Source organism: Oncorhynchus kisutch, linkage group LG9 (assembly GCF_002021735.2).
Source record: "Oncorhynchus kisutch isolate 150728-3 linkage group LG9, Okis_V2, whole genome shotgun sequence".
Taxonomy (NCBI): domain Eukaryota; kingdom Metazoa; phylum Chordata; class Actinopteri; order Salmoniformes; family Salmonidae; genus Oncorhynchus; species Oncorhynchus kisutch.
The window spans coordinates 25906267-25924960 of NC_034182.2; the positions used below are offsets into that span (position 1 = coordinate 25906267).

The 18694-nt window shown below is 45.9% G+C and overlaps 1 protein-coding gene across 1 annotated transcript in view; it reads right to left on the reverse strand.

The window, feature by feature from the left end:
- efnb3b (ephrin-B3b) overlaps positions 1 to 18694 on the reverse strand; it is a 90780-nt gene that overhangs the window by 11542 nt on the left and 60544 nt on the right. The window contains 1 exon segment of the mRNA XM_020491470.2: positions 2117 to 2209. Coding sequence (XP_020347059.1) covers positions 2117 to 2209 — 93 coding nt within the window.

Below are 18694 nucleotides of genomic sequence, written 5' to 3' on the forward strand. Positions count from 1 at the left end.
AAGAGAGCTTGTACAACAACACACAGAGAAGAGAGCTTCCACAACACACAGAGAAGAGAGCTTGTACAACAACACACAGAGAAGAGAGCTTGTACAACAACACACAGAGAAGAGAGCTTCCACAACACACAGAGAAGAGAGCTTGTACAACAACACACAGAGAAGAGAGCTTCCACAACACACAGAGAAGAGAGCTTGTACAACAACACACAGAGAAGAGAGCTTCCACAACAACACACAGAGAAGAGAGCTTGTACAACAACACACAGAGAAGAGAGCTTGTACAACAACACACAGAGAAGAGAGCTTCCACAACAACACACACAGGAGAGAGCTTCCACAACAACACACAGGAGAGAGCTTGTACAACAACACACAGAGAAGAGAGCTTCCACAACAACACACACAGGAGAGAGCTTGTACAACAACACACAGAGAAGAGAGCTTGTACAACAACACACAGAGAAGAGAGCTTGTACAACAACACACAGAGAAGAGAGCTTGTACAACAACACACAGAGAAGAGAGCTTCCACAACAACACACAGAGAAGAGAGCTTCCACAACAACACACAGAGAAGAGAGCTTCCACAACAACACACAGAGAAGAGAGCTTCCACAACAACACACAGAGAAGAGAGCTTCCACAACAACACACAGAGAAGAGAGCTTCCACAACAACACACAGAGAAGAGAGCTTGTACAACAACACACAGAGAAGAGTGCTTTCACAACAAGACAGAGAGAAGAGAGCTTGTACAACAACACACAGAGAAGAGAGCTTCCACAACAACACACAGAGAAGAGTGCTTTCACAACAACACAGAGAGAAGAGAGCTTTCACAACAACACACATAGAGAAGAGGATTTCACAACACACAGAGAAGGTGGCTTTCATAACAACAGAGAGAAGAGAGCTTGCAAATCAACACACATAAAGAATAACTTTCACAACAACACACAGAGAGAAGAGAGCTTGCACAATAACACAGATAAAAGGGCTTTCACAACAACACACAGAAAGAAGAGCTTTCACAACAACACACAGAAAGAAGAGCTTTCACAACACACAGAGAGAATAGCTTTCACAACAACACACAGAGAGAAGAGCTCTCACAACAACACACAGAGAGAAGAGCTTTCACAACAACACACAGAGAGAAGAGCTTTCACAACAACGCACAGGGAGAAGAGCTTTCACAACAACACACAGAGAGAATAGCTTTCACAACAACACACAGAGAGAATAGCTTTCACAACAACACACAGAGAGAAGCGCTATCTCAACAACACACAGAGCTGATAACACTGTTGGGGAGGGAGAGAGGATTATATTATGAGGAGCATGGAATGGGGAGTATGTGTGAGTGTGTGTGCACTTGTTATCAGTATGTGTACCTATGAGACGTGTACCTATGATGAAAATTACAGGCCTCTCTCATCTTTTTAAGTGGGAGAACTTGCAATTGGTGGCTGACTAAATACTTGTTTGCTCCACTGTATTTGTGTGTTTGCAGTCAAAATATGTGTATGTAAGAGAAAACGTGTGACTTCCATCTAAAACATTGACCCCCCCCCAGCAGCAGAGTCATTTGCAGGATCAGTGGTTTTTAACACCAGTGACCGTTTACTCTACTGTATACATACAACGTCATTAGCAGAGTCATTGGTGTTTAACACCATAGAGACTGTTTACTCTACTGTATACATACAAAGTCATTAGCAGAGTCATTGGTGTTTAACACCATAGAGACTGTTTACTCTACTGTATACATACAAAGTCATTAGCAGAGTCATTGGTGTTTAACACCATAGAGACTGTTTACTCTACTGTATACATACAAAGTCATTAGCAGAGTCATTGGTGTTTAACACCATAGAGACTGTTTACTCTACTGTATACATACAAAGTCATTATCAGGGTCAGTGGTGTTTAAGCCCAGAATGAGCAGCCTACTCCTTACTGTATGTCTGGGCATAGACAGCCAGTAGCAGAGAGTCGTGGTGTTTAGTGTGTGTGTGTGTGTGTGTGTGTGTGTGTGTGTGTGTGTGTGTGTTAGAGAGAGAGAGAGAAAATGATGAATGAGTGTTTATTTCAGGTGTGTCTCAGTACTCACTCTGTCCCACTTTGAGGATCACCTTCATGCCCTGCGTGGCACACACTCCTCCCCTCATACTCTCCAGGCCCTGGCGCGTCCCATCTGACGTGGCTGGAGGGGGAACAACAGAACAACTTATCAGGCTGACTGTCTAACACACACGAAACTCACCCTCACGGGTGAAACACACACAAACTCACACACTCTCCCTTTCACAATGCCTCCCATTCACACAGCCCGCCCATTCACACAGCCCGCCCATTCACACAGCCCGCCCATTCACACAGCCCGCCCATTCACACAGCCCGCCCATTCACACAGCCCGCCCATTCTACCCAGCCAGTGGATGAGTGACATTTGCAGGCATGGTGATTAAACTCGCACACAGAAGCTGTGAAATGTCACAGTCCTACAAGATGTGAGAATTTGAATGAGTCCTAAATGTCTCATTTAGTGCCTAGTGACTGAGCTCTGTGGACTCAATGACTAACACATGAATTAACTCCAATAAACTGCCCTTGATATAGAAGTCCACCTTTGACTGGACAAACACGCTGGAGAAGAGAGAGAGAGATAGTATTATTATTATTGAGGAGACAATGATTATCTCATTGAGAATTCAGGATTCATTATATAATTATAAAAGAGAGAAAGAGAAATTTGCTTCTGTGTAATTAAACAGTATCATGTTACGATTTAGCAGATGCTTTTATCCAAAGGGACGTGTAGTTCAACGCATTTAGTATATTGGGTCCATGAGGGATTCGAACCCACATACCCAGGTGTTGCAAGCACCATGCTCTTATCCATGCCATCTTAGCTATCAGAGCTAGGGCATGCACAATATAATCGGTGAGAGTATCGGAAGCGGCCGATATTAGCTAAAAAATGGCAACATGGGCATTGGCCCGATGTCTAGTTTAACGCCGACGTGAAAAACCGATGTCAAAGCTGACGTGCATACCTATATAACGTAGGTAGATGACGTGCCTACCTATATAACGTAGGTAGATGACGTGCATACCTATATAACGTAGGTAGATGACGTGCATACCTATATAACGTAGGTAGATGACGTGCCTACCTACATAACGTAGGTAGATGACGTGCATACCTACATAACGTAGGTAGATGACGTGCATACCTACATAACGTAGGTAGATGACGTGCATACCTACATAACGTAGGTAGATGACGTGCATACCTACATAACGTAGGTAGATGACGTGCATACCTACATAACGTAGGTAGATGACGTGCATACCTACATAACGTAGGTAGATGACGTGCATACCTACATAACGTAGGTAGATGACGTGCATACCTACATAACGTAGGTAGATCACGTGCATACCTACATAACGTAGGTAGATGACGTGCATACCTATATAACGTAGGTAGATGACGTGCATACCTATATAACGTAGGTAGATGACGTGCCTACCTATATAACGTAGGTAGATGACGTGCATACCTATATAACGTAGGTAGATGACGTGCATACCTATATAACGTAGGTAGATGACGTGCATACCTATATAACGTAGGTAGATGAGGTGCATACCAATATAACGGAGGCACACGACGTGCCTACCTATATAACGTAGGTAGATGACGTGCAGACCTATATAACGTAGGTAGATGACGTGCATACCTATATAACGTAGGCACACGACGTGCCTACCTATATAACGTAGGTAGATGACGTAAGGACGCCACGAAAAATACAGCGCTACACAGAACAACAGCAGAAAAATACTAAGCGCTACACTTCCAACAACTAAACAAGTACCACTCAAGCAGTCATTTGAGAGAGTAAGAACATTTCGGCGAGACAACTCAAAAAGGTTGAAATCCATTCACGCCACGATAACGGAATTCATTGCCCTTGACAATCAACCGTTCTCTGTCGTGGATGATGTTGGCTTTCGCAGACTGGTCGAGCACAGGTACACACTACCAAGTAGATGTTGGCCTACCGGAGTTACACGGTATTGTTGTTGAAACATCCGTGAGCTACTTGCTATGGGCATCACTGCTATTAGCTTCACGACTGACATTTGGACCAGCGATGTCAGCCCCATGAGCATGCCGAGTCTGACAGCACAGTGGGTCGATTTCCTACTGAGGAAAGCAGCTTTGCGTGCTGAAGAATGTGCTGGTTCTCATACCACTGCTGCCATTTCAATGGCATTTGAGAACATGTTTGAAAGACAATCCTAGCGCCATTCGAACAACCCTCTGTTATGGCATTGAAACACCCGCTCAACAAAACTGCCAACACAGACTGTGGGGTTCAAACTTGAAAAAGTCCTCTACTAGAGGCTGTGAACAAGCGATTCGGTGTTATTCTCTCGGAGCCTCTTCACTGTGTCGCCACCGTGCTCGATGCTAGGTACAAGTACCGCTACTTCGACGCAGACAAGAAACAGGGTTTACGTGAAATGTTAGACACAGCTGGACAAGATGGAAATGGACACAGTGACAGTGCCCACCGAGGAAGAGAGGCCACGGACAGACTGAGCTGAAACACTGCTTGACATATAATGATGAAATCCTGGTTGAGAATGAACAAATGAACAACGAAACAGCAGAGCAAGCGAAATAAATAGCTTTTGATTATGTTTTACTATGTAAATGCCAACCAAATTCGTTTTTGGTCAGTGTGGTGTGTGATTTGTGTGTAACCTTTATTTAACTAGTAGGCAAGTCAGTTAAGAACAAATTCTTATTTACAATGACGGCCCACCCCGGCCAAACCTGGACGACGCTGGGCCAATTGTGCGCTTCCCTGTGGGACTCCCAAACACGGCTGGATGTAATACAGCCTGGATTCGAACCAGGGGACTGTAATGATGCCTCTTGCACTGAGATGCAGTGCCTTAGACTGCTGCGTCCATGTGTGTGTGTGTGTGAACTATTTAACTATACTAGAATGCTTAAAAGGCTATTTCTACTACTCCCCATGTAGTCTATAGGCTGAGGCTCGTTGACTGAGAGGAGAGAGGGATGTGCTTCTACACCTGCATTGCTTGCTGTTTGGGGTTTTAGGCTGGGTTTCTGTACAGCACTTTGTGACATCGGCTAATGTAAATAGGGCTTTATAAATACATTTCACTGAAATTTGATTGATGAGAACGGATGAGTGCAATTTCTGAGAAACACAGAAAATGCTCTCTCTACCTCTCTCCTCCCTCTCTTTAGTTCACGCCTCAAGACCTTTGCTTTCCCTCAAAAATACATCCGGCCTCTTATTTTTCTCTCCCTTTGACTTGAGGCTACAGATTAAGGTGTTGGCGAGGAGAGAGGGAGCGGGGGAGAAAGAGAGAGAGGTGTGAAAGAAGAGAGCCTTAGTCATCTCACCTCTCCATCTTCCTGCCAGCCTGTTAGTGTTGGAAAGTGTGAAAGGAGGCGAGAGGAGAGAGGGATCTGCAGAGGACATTAATATGGAGGAATGGATAGAAAAACCAAGAGGAGAAAGGAGAGATGCTTGAGAGGAAGAAGAGAGAAGATGACGGGAGGCAAAAAGGACAGTGCTGGAGTTTTTTTTTAAAGGACTGAAAGGCTGGCAAAGGACAGAGTGAAAGAGAAGAGAATAAGAAGAACAGGGAGGCGAGAGAACACGAGGAGGAGGGAGGATAGAGACTGATCGTTTATGACAAGCTGTTGTTGACATGACTGAGACAGCAGACTATGAGAAGTGATGGAAAGAACGAGAGGGAGAGAGAGAGAACGAGAGAGGGAGAGAGAGAGGGAGAGAGGGGGGGAGAGAGAGAACGAGAGAGGGAGAGAGAGGGGGAGAGAGGGGGGAGAGAGAGAACGCGAGAGGGAGAGAGAGGGGGGAGAGAGAACGAGAGAGAGAGAACGCGAGAGAGAGAGAGGGGGGAGAGAGAACGAGAGAGGGAGAGAGAGAGGGAGAGAGGGGGAGAGAGAGAGGGAGAGAGGGGGAGAGAAGGGGAGAGAGAGAACGAGAGAGGGAGAGAGAGAACGAGAGAGAGAACGAGAGAGAGAGAGGGAGAGAGGGGGGAGAGAGAACGAGAGAGAGAGGGAGAGAGAGAGGGAGAGAGGGGGAGAGAGAGGGGGGAGAGGGGGGAGAGAGGGGGAGAGAGAGAACGAGAGAGGGAGAGAAGAGAGAGAGAGAGACTACTTTAAGCTGTTGCCACTTATGGGGGAAAAAAGGTGGTAACGGAGAGAAAAGAAAAGAGGGATAATGCAAGTAGTTGTTAGTCTTAACCACATAACTTTGGAACAGAGAGAAAGAGCAAGAAGAAAATAAGGAATGTGACGATGGGGTTGTGGAGGGGGGGGGAGTAGAGGAGTGGATAGAGAGTAGCTTGGGATGGGGGGGAGTAGAGGAGTGGATAGAGAGTAGCTTGGGATGGGGAGGGAGTAGAGGAGTGGATAGAGAGTAGCTTGGGATGGGGGTGGAGTAGAGGAGTGGATAGAGAGTAGCTTGGGATGGGGGGGAGTAGAGGAGTGGATAGAGAGTAGCTTGGGATGGGGAGGGAGTAGAGGAGTGGATAGAGAGTAGCTTGGGATGGGGGTGGAGTAGAGGAGTGGATAGAGAGTAGCTTGGGATGGGGGGGGAGTAGAGGAGTGGATAGAGAGTAGCTTGGGATGGGGAGGGGAGTAGAGGAGTGGATAGAGAGTAGCTTGGGATGGGTGGGGAGTAGAGGAGTGGATAGAGAGTAGCTTGGGATGAGCCGAGAGGAAAGACCGAAAACAGCGACAGGGGAGGGAGGGAGAAGGAAGGAAGGAGGGAGGGATGCGTAATTGAGACGATGATCAGCAGTGATAGGGGGGTGTAGAACAGTCGAGGACGACGGGGGAGCGTCGCCTCGCCACCCTCTTCCTCCCACCAAACAAAGAAGGGAGCGAAAGACTGAAAAACGTAATTCATTAAATAACACCGCAGTCATCCTCAATCAACCCACACAGTCTGCACCAGAGTAGGGCTTCAGACAAGTGTGTAGTGTGAGTGGGTGTCTTTGTGTGTGCAGGTCTGTCTCCCTGTGTGTGTGTATACAGTCCTTCTCCAACTAGACCAGACCAGCTACTGAAGTCAAGTCTCCAGAGTGAACAGTAAACAACTGGCCTGGGTTGACCCGATACAGGCTGCGTCTCAGACGTGACCCTATTCCCGACGTAGCGAATACACAGTCTGCATGTGGAGCTGTCACCCACTCGGGGACTTGAAGGAGAAGCACGTTGTCAGATGGCAGATAGATTCAAGTAAAAGGGGATGAGAGAGACGAGGTGCCGAGCGAAAGAGCAGATTAAACGACACACACACAAAAAAAGAAAACAAACAAACAAACGGAGGGAACAAAGACGAGGGATCGGAGCGAGAGCGAGCGTGTTGCCTGTATAGAAGTGTGTGTGTGTGTCTCTCGTCTCTCCCACGCTCGCCGCTGGTGTGTGTGATACCGTATCTGTGACGCACTCTTGTTGTCTAAAGTTATGAACATCACACACACACAAAATAATGGAAATGTGAGTGGGTGTTTGGCCCCTGGGATACACATTACTAACATCCGTTGATGCTGGAGCGATGGGGTGTGTGTGTGAATGTGTGTCGTGTTGTCTTCCGTCTGTACAAATAAACATGAAACGTTTGGCATCCCAAACACCGGAGTTCTGCTCTTAGCTCCTCCAGTTGGTTGGTCTCTAGACCACATTTCTAGAACACGATGGAACAAAGCCTGTCGCACACGCGCTGATAATGACAAAAGCTGTGTGTGTGTGTGCGCACCATGTGTATTCTGACACGTCGTCCTGAGAATAACTCAATCCACAAAGCGACTTCACTATTAGTGAGTACTGGACCTTTTTTTTCTTCTGAGATAGGAACAAAAGTTGGTCAGTCAAAAGACCAGGGGGAGGGAATTTACAGTCGCATTCCTGTGCTAACTCTGAAGTCCTCCTTCTCCAGAGAGATATGGTATATCTACATGTCATCCAGAGGATGAAGCTTTAACTATATGTTCCCCTCCCTGGACACACACACACACACACACACACACACACACTTGAGAAAGAGTTATGTTGGGGACTCACACCGTCTCTCCCGGCCAACTCCTTCAAATCTTGGATCTTATGGATCTTGGATCTTATTTCCTGTTACTGTAGAACCCTTCATAACTCACATAGAACACTTTTAGAACCTTTTGATGACACATTAATGAAGCCATCACAACCCATTACCTTTCCCTGACAGCTGAACACATTAAGCTGTGTACTCAAACCAAAAATAGCTATTATATACTGCATGTATTTCAGCCCTGAAAAAGGTATTATTTTGATCCATAACCTAAGCCAAGACCTTACTGCGTCACTCTTTCATTGTATGCATCCCACCAAGCTCGAATATATAGAAATACACACTGACTACTATTGCCAACATGGCCTGAGGTTTTCCTAAGCTGTTTTCAATGGAGAACATTGGGAAAATGGGTTTTTCCATCATAAAAACCCAGGGAGAATGTTTACTGGGTTGAAGTACCAAAGTGTGTGTGTGTGTGTGTGTGTGTGTGTGTGTGTGTTTATGTCTGTATGTGTGTGTGTGTGTGTGTGTGTGTGTGTGTGTGTGTGTGTGTGTGTGTGTGTGTGTGTGTGTGTGTGTGTGTGTCTGTGTGTTTGAGTCGGAGGTATCTAAATGGATACCGACTAGTCTGCTGTTAGTACAGCTAAGGACAAGACCTGTGTACGTTGCAGAAATGTTATTTTACACTAAATGTATACGTGTGAATGTGGAAACCTTACTGGCCATGTTGGCACTATGTGTGTATGACGTGACATAGTGTGTGAGTTGGAATGGGTCTCAGTCAGTGTACAAAATCATGGCCACATGCTAGAGCATAATGTTGGACACACACACACACAGGGCCGTGATGCCACCAGTATCGCCTTACTCGTTAGTATCGTGGGAAGGAAACAAAGCAGCACTAATGTTGGAACATCATCATGTTGTTATCCAGAGTCATGTTTTATTTTTATTCCAAGACACAATCTTTTACATACAGCGTGTTTTTATAGGAAGAAAGAGATGGTCTGCTATGTGTTTCCATTTATGCCATGGAGAAAATACTGAGATACTGGTTTCATCATAGCCCTAACACACACACACACACACACACACACACAATATCTCTACTATTAGTAGACACACACAGTAGATACAATATCTCTACTATTAGTAGACACACACACACACACACAATACAATATCTCTACTATTAGTAGACACACACACAAACATAGGAGATACAATATCTTGACTATTACTAGACACACACACACACACACACACACACACACACACACACAGGAGATACCATATCTCGACTATTACTAGACACACACACACACACACACACACACAGGAGATACAATATCTCTACTATTACTAGACACACACACACCCCTGTGCTGGTGTGTCAGGGGGAATGATCTCAGTATCTCTGCTTGCCTTGTGTGTGGTTGACCTCCCCTGTGCTCGATGACATTTTAATTCTCAGCAGTTATTCACTTTCCATCTATCGGACTCGCTTACCATCACCCCCCCCGGGTCTCCCCCCTCTCTCTGTGCTAGGGGGTGGGAAGCGTGGAAACACCAACACACACACTTAGTAGAGGCCCCAGCTCTACTGAGGAGGACTGATGTCGGGCATGCACCTGATCTTTGCCATGTATGTACACACGAGCACACGCACGCACGCACACACCTTCGAACTGCATTGTAGCCACGCCTACCTCCATTCTTCTAAAGCACAGTCTGATTGGAAGTGGCAGATGTTCTGTGAGTCTACAGCAGTGATGTGTCTACCATGCATTATATTGGCTGTCAGTGGAGAGAGATAGAGGGGAAATTGCTATTGTAATGCGAATCCTAATTATATTGTAACCCTGCATCCAAACAGACTGCTTTCATACACAGAATACAGAGTTGAGCATGCCAGTTCTTCATTTTGTTTGACAGTGGAGTGTCAATTAGAAAGGTTCTGCGGATAATGTGTTGGATGTTATTCAATGCCTGGCTGAATGAGCCAGGTGTGTGTGTGTGTGTGTGTGTGTGTGTGTGTGTATCTGATGTGTGTGTGTGATATGTAATCCTGGTTGCTACATCGGTTATTAATCGTTAACCTCTATAACAGTAATACTGTTCGACACCCCCAGTCAGACACCCCCAGTCAGACACCCCCAGTCAGACAGCGATGGAGAGAGAGAGAGAGAGAAAGAGAGTTGAAGAGAGAGAGCGAGCAAGAGAGACCAAAATAAAGAGACAAACAGACAGAAAAAGAAGAGGGGACAAGAGCTGAGAGGATCGGGGAGAGGGGACAAGAGCTGAGAGGATCGGGGGAGAGGGGACAAGAGCTGAGAGGATCGGGGGAGAGGGGACAAGAGCTGAGAGGATTGGGGGAGAGGGGACAAGAGCTGAGAGGATCGGGGAGAGGGGACAAGAGCTGAGAGGATCGGGGAGAGGGGACAAGAGCTGAGAGGATCGGGGAGAGGGGACAAGAGCTGAGAGGATCGGGGGAGAGGGGACAAGAGCTGAGAGGATCGGTGAGAGGGGACAAGAGCTGAGAGGATCGGGGGAGAGGGGACAAGAGCTGAGAGGTTCGGGGAGAGACAACATGAGCAGTAAGAGCTGAGAGGATCGGGGAGAGACAACATGAGCAATAAGAGCTGAGAGGATCGGGGAGAGACAACATGAGCAATAAGAGCTGAGAGGATCGAGGAGAGACAACATAAGCAGTAAGAGCTGAGAGGATCGGGGAGAGACAACATGAGCAGTAAGAGCTGAGAGGATCGAGGAGAGACAACATGAGCAGTAAGAGCTGAGAGGATCGGGGAGAGACAACATGAGCAATAAGAGCTGAGAGGATCGGGGAGAGACAATATGAGCAGTAAGAGCTGAGAGGATCGAGGAGAGACAATATGAGCAGTAAGAGCTGAGAGGATCGAGGAGAGACAATATGAGCAGTAAGAGCTGAGAGGATCGAGGAGAGACAATATGAGCAGTAAGAGCTGAGAGGATCGAGGAGAGACAACATGAGCAGTAAGAGCTGAGAGGATCGAGGAGAGACAACATGAGCAGTAAGAGCTGAGAGGATCGGGGAGAGACAACATGAGCAGTAAGAGCTGAGAGGATCGAGGAGAGACAACATGAGCAGTAAGAGCTGAGAGGATCGGGGAGAGACAACATGAGCAGTAAGAGCTGAGAGGATCGAGGAGAGACAACACTTACGTAACATTGAGGCAAAATGAGGGTAAAGCAGCGATGGAGATACAGGACGGCTGAGAGAGACAGCGGCTCCTGTCTGAACCGGGTCAGAGTCCTCGTCTGAGGGCATCGAGTGCATTTCATAGGGATTGTGTGTGTGTGTGTCACAGAGTGTCGGCGAGTGTTCTTGTGTGTGTCTTGGTGTGTGTACAAGTATGTGTATGTGTGTGTGTGCACGAGTGTGAGTCCAAGTATATGTCTATGGGACTCTCAACAGTGCTAATGAGCCAGTGCATGTGACTAAAATATCTCGGCGATGAATAAAATCATTGAAAGTCAGTGTGCGTGTGTGTATTTCTATGCTCGAGATATTTCGCCCTGACAGTTGGTTTGAATAGACAGGCCCCTTCAATGTCCTTCAATCCCCATAACACCTCAATAGCTTTGAGGGAGGTATAGAAATGGATTGAATAGAAGAGAAGCGGCTCGTGGTCTTATCAGCTCGGTATTGAACACATACATTCTTGGCAGGAAGTGTGTAATGTCGTGATGAGGAACAGCTTGGGGTAGCACTTCAATGTACCCTTTAGAGTCTAGCTGCCATAGAATGACGCTCAATAGCGGATAGGGGGGTTTCATATTGAAAAGCTAATGGGGGATGGTTGAGTGCAGCTGACGTGAATTGGGCTGTGTGTATGGTGCTTGTATGGTGTGTGTGTGTGTTCTCGTGCGCCTGTGTGAAACATATCTCTGAGTATCTCAAAGTCTGGAAGAACGTGTCTGCCTGCAAGTGTGTCTGGGAGTGTGTGTGTGTCCGTTATAGAATGGAGGCCTGCAGAAATGGGTCAATGCCGGCCTCTCTCCTCCCTCTCTCTCTCTCATTCCTCTGCTCTTTGCTCATGCAGCCGTAAAGCTGTGTTTTTTTAAAGCCTCTCTGTATTCCCATGTCTCTCCCAGATATAGACTAAAACACCTCTCCCTGTCCACTCCCCCGGCAGCACAGCAAGGATATGGGTTTAACGAGCCGACCATCTCGCGAGCTCTCGCACCGCTGTCACCACACTTTTATCCCTCTCTCTCTCCCCATCTCTCTCCATTTCTCTCTCGATCTGTGTCTCCATATCTCCCTCTCTCTCTCTCTCCCCCCATTTCTCTCTCCACATGTGTCTCTGTCTCAACATAGCCTAGCCATGATGGTCTGGGTTCAGAGGGCCAGTGTGTGTGTGTGCATGTGTGTGTGTGAGTGTGTGTGTGTGTGTGTGCGTGCATATAGGAGTCCATGTCCGACTGGACACACACAAACAGGCAGTGATGTTGGGGGCCTCTCTAGTGATGACACATGGGCAGACAGACAGACAGTTGATGTAACAGGGGGTACTGGTAAGAGGATATACACATGGTATAGTGGCTAAGTGTAGGAGCTGGGGGTCTCTGTCTGTCTCTCTCTCTCTCCACTGAGTCGTGTCTCAACTAGGGTTGCACATTTTGGGGAATATTCAGAGGTAGAAACTTTCCGTGGGAATTAACGGGAATATATGAGAATTAACAGAAATATATGCAAATTGATATATTTACCATATCATATGGAGACAGAAACATAAACCTTTTACCTTATCATAAATAGACATAATTGCAAATGATTAAATCCTTCCAATAGAAAAAAAATCTATCAATTTAGTTACGAATTGAACTTTAATTAAATGAGTTGACTCTTCACATGGGATGATTTCACTGAACAACCAAAGAAAGGGAATATTGAATGATCCCCAATGACCCATCGCATCTCCCAAAAACCTTTTCAACATACATCTGTAAAATGATAGTCTAGAAACTAAAGCTTTGGTTGTCTTCCTCTCATGCTTCCATGTCTTCTCCCTGGACCTCCTCAATGTCCTTCTCTTGAACATCAGACTCTGAGGCCTCATCTTCACTGTCAATTTCCAACCTCGTTGAGGATGGATCGTTGTCAGGCTCAAACAGTCTCTAATTTGCCCGGAAGGCCACCAATTTTTCAACCCTTGTATTGGTCAGCCTGTCGCATGCTATGGTCGCATGCTTTGGTGTGTGTGGACCAGAAACAAGGACCAGTTGTGCTCTGAGGCGGCTGATGTTGGTGGGATTTGGAGGACGATGGAGGCAACAGGGGAAAGAGCCTCAGATCCACAAAGTCCCTTCCACCAGGTGGCTGCTGAGATATGTTGGCACAACTGCCGTATTGCATCTCCATCCCAAAGTCCTTGCTTGGAAGTGTACTTCACCAGACAGCCAAGAACCTTGTCCTCATCCAGGCCAAGGTGGCAAGACACGGTAGTGATGACACCATAGACCTTGTTGATCTCTGCACCAGACAGGATGCTCTTGCCAGCATACTTGGGGTCCAACATGTACGCTGCGGTGTGTATGGGCTTCAGGCAGAAGTCTTCACGCTTTTTGATGTATTTCAGAACTGCAGTTTCCTCTGCTTGGAGCAACAGTACAGTGGGCAGGTCAGTACGGTTTCTTCTCTTACATCTGCAAGCAGAGTCTGAACATCCGACAGGATGGCATTGTCTCCTTCAATCCGTGCAATGGCCACTGCAATAGGTTTCAGGAGTTTCAGGCTGCTTAACACTCTCTCCCAAAATAGATCATCCAGGAGGATCCTCTTGATGGGGCTGTCCATATCGACAGACTGTGATACGGCCATTTCTTGGAGAGACTCCTTCTCCTCCAGGAGACTGTCAAACATAATGACAACACCACCCCAACGGGTGTTGCTGGGCAGCTTCAATGTGATGCTCTTATTCTTCTCACTTTGGCTTGGTGAGGTAGATTGCTGCTATAACTTGATAACCCTTCACATACCTAACCATTTCCTTGGCTCTCTTGTAGAGTGTATCCATTGTTTTCAGTGCCATGATGTCCTTGAGGAGCAGATTCAATGCATGAGCAGCACAGCCAATGGGTGTGATGTGAGGGTAGGACTCCTCCACTTTAGACCAAGCAGCCTTCATGTTCGCAGCATTGTCTGTCACCAGTGCAAATACCTTCTGTGGTCCAAAGTCATTGATGACTGCCTTCAGCTCATCTGCAATGTAGAGACCGGTGTGTCTGTTGTCCCTTGTGTCTGTGCTCTTGTAGAATACTGGTTGAGGGGTGGAGATGATGTAGTTAATTATTCCTTGCCCACAAACGTTCGACAACCAATCAGAGATGATTGCAGTACAGCCTGCTTTCTCTATGATTTGCTTGACCTTCACTTGAACTCTGTTGAGCTCTGCATCCAGCAAATGAGTAGGTGAAGCATGTCTGGTTGGAGGGGTGTACTCTGGGCGAAGGACATTCAGAAATCTCCTCCAATACACGTTGCCTGTGTGCATCAGAGGCGAACCAGTTGCATACACAGCTCGAGCAAGACATTCATCAGCATTCCTCTGACTACGTTCCTCCATTGAGTCCAAAAAAACTTCTGATTCCAGGAGGACCGTGAGCTGTGGCTATTGATCAGGTGTTTGATTAATCATTTTCACTTCGAATAGAAGTAGAGGGACTTTTGTCAGAGGTTGCTTGTTGTGAGCGCTGAGGGAACTTTATCCACTTGGCCAGACGATTCTGCATCTTTGTTGCATTCTCCACATATGATTTGGCACAGTATTTGCAAATGTACACAGCTTTTCCTTCTTCATTAGCTGCAGTGAAATGTCTCCACACATCAGATAGTGCCCGTGGCATTTTCCTGTAAAGATTAGAAAAAAATAAGTTTAGAAAAACAAATACAATTCCATGTACAGATACACCGTTAAGCAGTTAGATTAAACAACTCCTTTGTAAGATAAATGTTTTAAATGAAACGCGTATGGAAACAGGTGAAGTAACACTCAGTTAGCAGGCTCAAGAAAGCTACACAACACATGGTAACAAAAACTAACTAGCAAAAATGTTAACATGTTAGAAAGGATTTAAACACACTTTGCTGTAGGCTACTATTTACTAGTTAACACATTTAAAAATATATATATATTCACCCCACCCAGTATTGTAATCAAAACTTACCAGAAAGCATGTAGTCCTTGGCTCAGACAGTGTAGTAGCGTGGGCTCAATAGCATCTCATCAGTGTGCAAGATCTTGAGAATCAGCTGTACATGTGATTGAAGAATGCACTGTGCAGGCAGAGGGTTGCAATTCCATTGGATTGGGGATAGTTTAACCAAAATATACCACAAGGCCTAGAATTGCCTTATGTGTATCCCACAAAAAAAAGGTTCACTGTTATAAACTAACTTTTTTCATTACTTTTAAGCAAACTTTTAAGCTTAACTTCCCACGGAAAATTTGCAGAAAAATTCCGGAAATTTTTCGCCCCTTTGCAACCCTAGTCTTAACACTCCCATTAGCACTGAGTTTATCATGAGGATCTCACACAAATAATCAATGAACCTACCAGGTACCTCCCCAAAACCTTAAACACGGGCACCCTCATAGATATCATCCTAACCAACTTCCCCTCTAAATACACCTCTGCTGTCTTCAACCAAGATCTCAGCGATCACTGCCTCATTGCCTGCATCCGTAATGGGTCAGCGGTCAAACGACCTCCACTCATCACTGTAAAACGCTCCCTGAAACACTTCTGCGAGCAGGCCTTTCTAATCGACCTGGCCGGGGTATCCTGGAAGGATATTGATCTCATCCCGTCAGTAGAGGATGCCTGGATATTTTTTTTAAATGCCTTCCTAACCATCTTAAATAAACATGCCCCATTTAAGAAATTTAGAACCAGGAACAGATATAGCCCTTGGTTCTCCCCAGACCTGACTGCCCTTAACCAACACAAAAACATCCTATGGCGTTCTGCATTAGCATCGAACAGCCCCCGTGATATGCAGCTGTTCAGGGAAGCTAGAAATCATTATACACAGGCAGTTAGAAAAGCCAAGGCTAGCTTTTTCAAGCAGAAATTTGCTTCCTGCAACACTAACTCAAAAAAGTTCTGGGACACTGTAAAGTCCATGGAGAATAAGAACACCTCCTCCCAGCTGCCCACTGCACTGAAGATAGGAAACACTGTCACCACTGATAAATCCACCATAATTGAGAATTTCAATAAGCATTTTTCTACGGCTGGCCATGCTTTCCACCTGGCTACTCCTACCCCGGACAACAGCACTGCACCCCCAACAGCAACTCGCCCAAGCCTTCCCCATTTCTCCTTCTCCCAAATCCATTCAGCTGATGTTCTGAAAGAGCTGCAAAATCTGGACCCCTACAAATCAGCCGGGCTAGACAATCTGGACCCTTTCTTTCTAAAATTATCTGCCGAAATTGTTGCCACCCCTATTACTAGCCTGTTCAACCTCTCTTTCGTGTCGTCTGAGATTCCAAAAGATTGGAAAGCAGCTGCGGTCATCCCCCTCTTCAAAGGGGGGGACACTCTTGACCCAAACTGCTACAGACCTATATCTATCCTACCGTGCCTTTCTAAGGTCTTCGAAAGCCAAGTCAACAAACAGATTACCGACCATTTCGAATCTCACCATACCTTCTCTGCTATGCAATCCGGTTTCAGAGCTGGTCATGGGTGCACCTCAGCCACGCTCAAGGTCCTAAACGATATCTTAACCGCCATCGATAAGAAACATTACTGTGCAGCCGTATTCATTGATCTGGCCAAGGCTTTCGACTCTGTCAATCACCATATCCTCATCGGCAGACTCGACAGCCTTGGTTTCTCAAATGATTGCCTCGCCTGGTTCACCAACTTCTTCTCTGATAGAGTTCAGTGTGTCAAATCGGAGGGTCTGCTGTCCGGACCTCTGGCAGTCTCTATGGGGGTGCCACAGGGTTCAATTCTTGGACCGACTCTCTTCTCTGTATACATCAATGAGGTCGCTCTTGCTGCTGGTGAGTCCCTGATCCACCTCTACGCAGACGACACCATTCTGTATACTTCCGGCCCTTCTTTGGACACTGTGTTAACAACCCTCCAGGCAAGCTTCAATGCCATACAACTCTCCTTCCGTGGCCTCCAATTGCTCTTAAATACAAGTAAAACTAAATGCATGCTCTTCAACCGATCGCTACCTGCACCTACCCGCCTGTCCAACATCACTACTCTGGACGGCTCTGACTTAGAATACGTGGACAACTACAAATACTTAGGTGTCTGGTTAGACTGTAAACTCTCCTTCCAGACCCATATCAAACATCTCCAATCCAAAGTTAAATCTAGAATTGGCTTCCTATTTCGCAACAAAGCATCCTTCACTCATGCTGCCAAACATACCCTTGTAAAACTGACCATCCTACCAATCCTCGACTTTGGCGATGTCATTTACAAAATAGCCTCCAATACCCTACTCAACAAATTGGATGCAGTCTATCACAGTGCAATCCGTTTTATCACCAAAGCCCCATATACTACCCACCATTGCGACCTGTACGCTCTCGTTGGCTGGCCCTCGCTTCATACTCGTCGCCAAACCCACTGGCTCCATGTCATCTACAAGACCCTGCTAGGTAAAGTCCCCCCTTATCTCAGCTCGCTGGTCACCATAGCATCTCCCACCTGTAGCACACGCTCCAGCAGGTATATCTCTCTAGTCACCCCCAAAACAAATTATTTCTTTGGCCGCCTCTCCTTCCAGTTCTCTGCTGCCAATGACTGGAACGAACTACAAAAATCTCTGAAACTGGAAACACTTATCTCCCTCACTAGCTTTAAGCACCAACTGTCAGAGCAGCTCACAGATTACTGCACCTGTACATAGCCCACCTATAATTTAGCCCAAACAACTACCTCTTTCCCAACTGTATTTAATTTTTATTTATTTATTTATTTTGCTCCTTTGCACCCCATTATTTTTTTATTTCTACTTTGCACATTCTTCCATTGCAAAACTACCATTCCAGTATTTTACTTGCTATATTGTATTTACTTTGCCATCATGGCCTTTTTTGCCTTTACCTCCCTTCTCACCTCATTTGCTCACATTGTATATAGACTTGTTTATACTGCATTATTGACTGTATGTTTGTTTTTACTCCATGTGTAACTCTGTGTCGTTTTATCTGTCAAACTGCTTTGCTTTATCTTGGCCAGGTCGCAATTGTAAATGAGAACTTGTTCTCAACTTGCCTACCTGGTTAAATAAAGGTAAAATAAATAAATAAATAAATAAAAGGATGTTTTTAGGCCACGGGTCTCCGCCCCTATCCTGCAGGCTACCTGTGTGTGCGTTAGTTACTAACGCACACACAAAGACAACTCTAAAAAAGCCATTCTCACACGGACACATTCAAATAGCTTAAAGAAGAAAATAACTATTGAGGATTCTGCTCAATACTTGGATTTCACTGTAAAATCACCTATTTATGTTAATATTTATCTCTGTC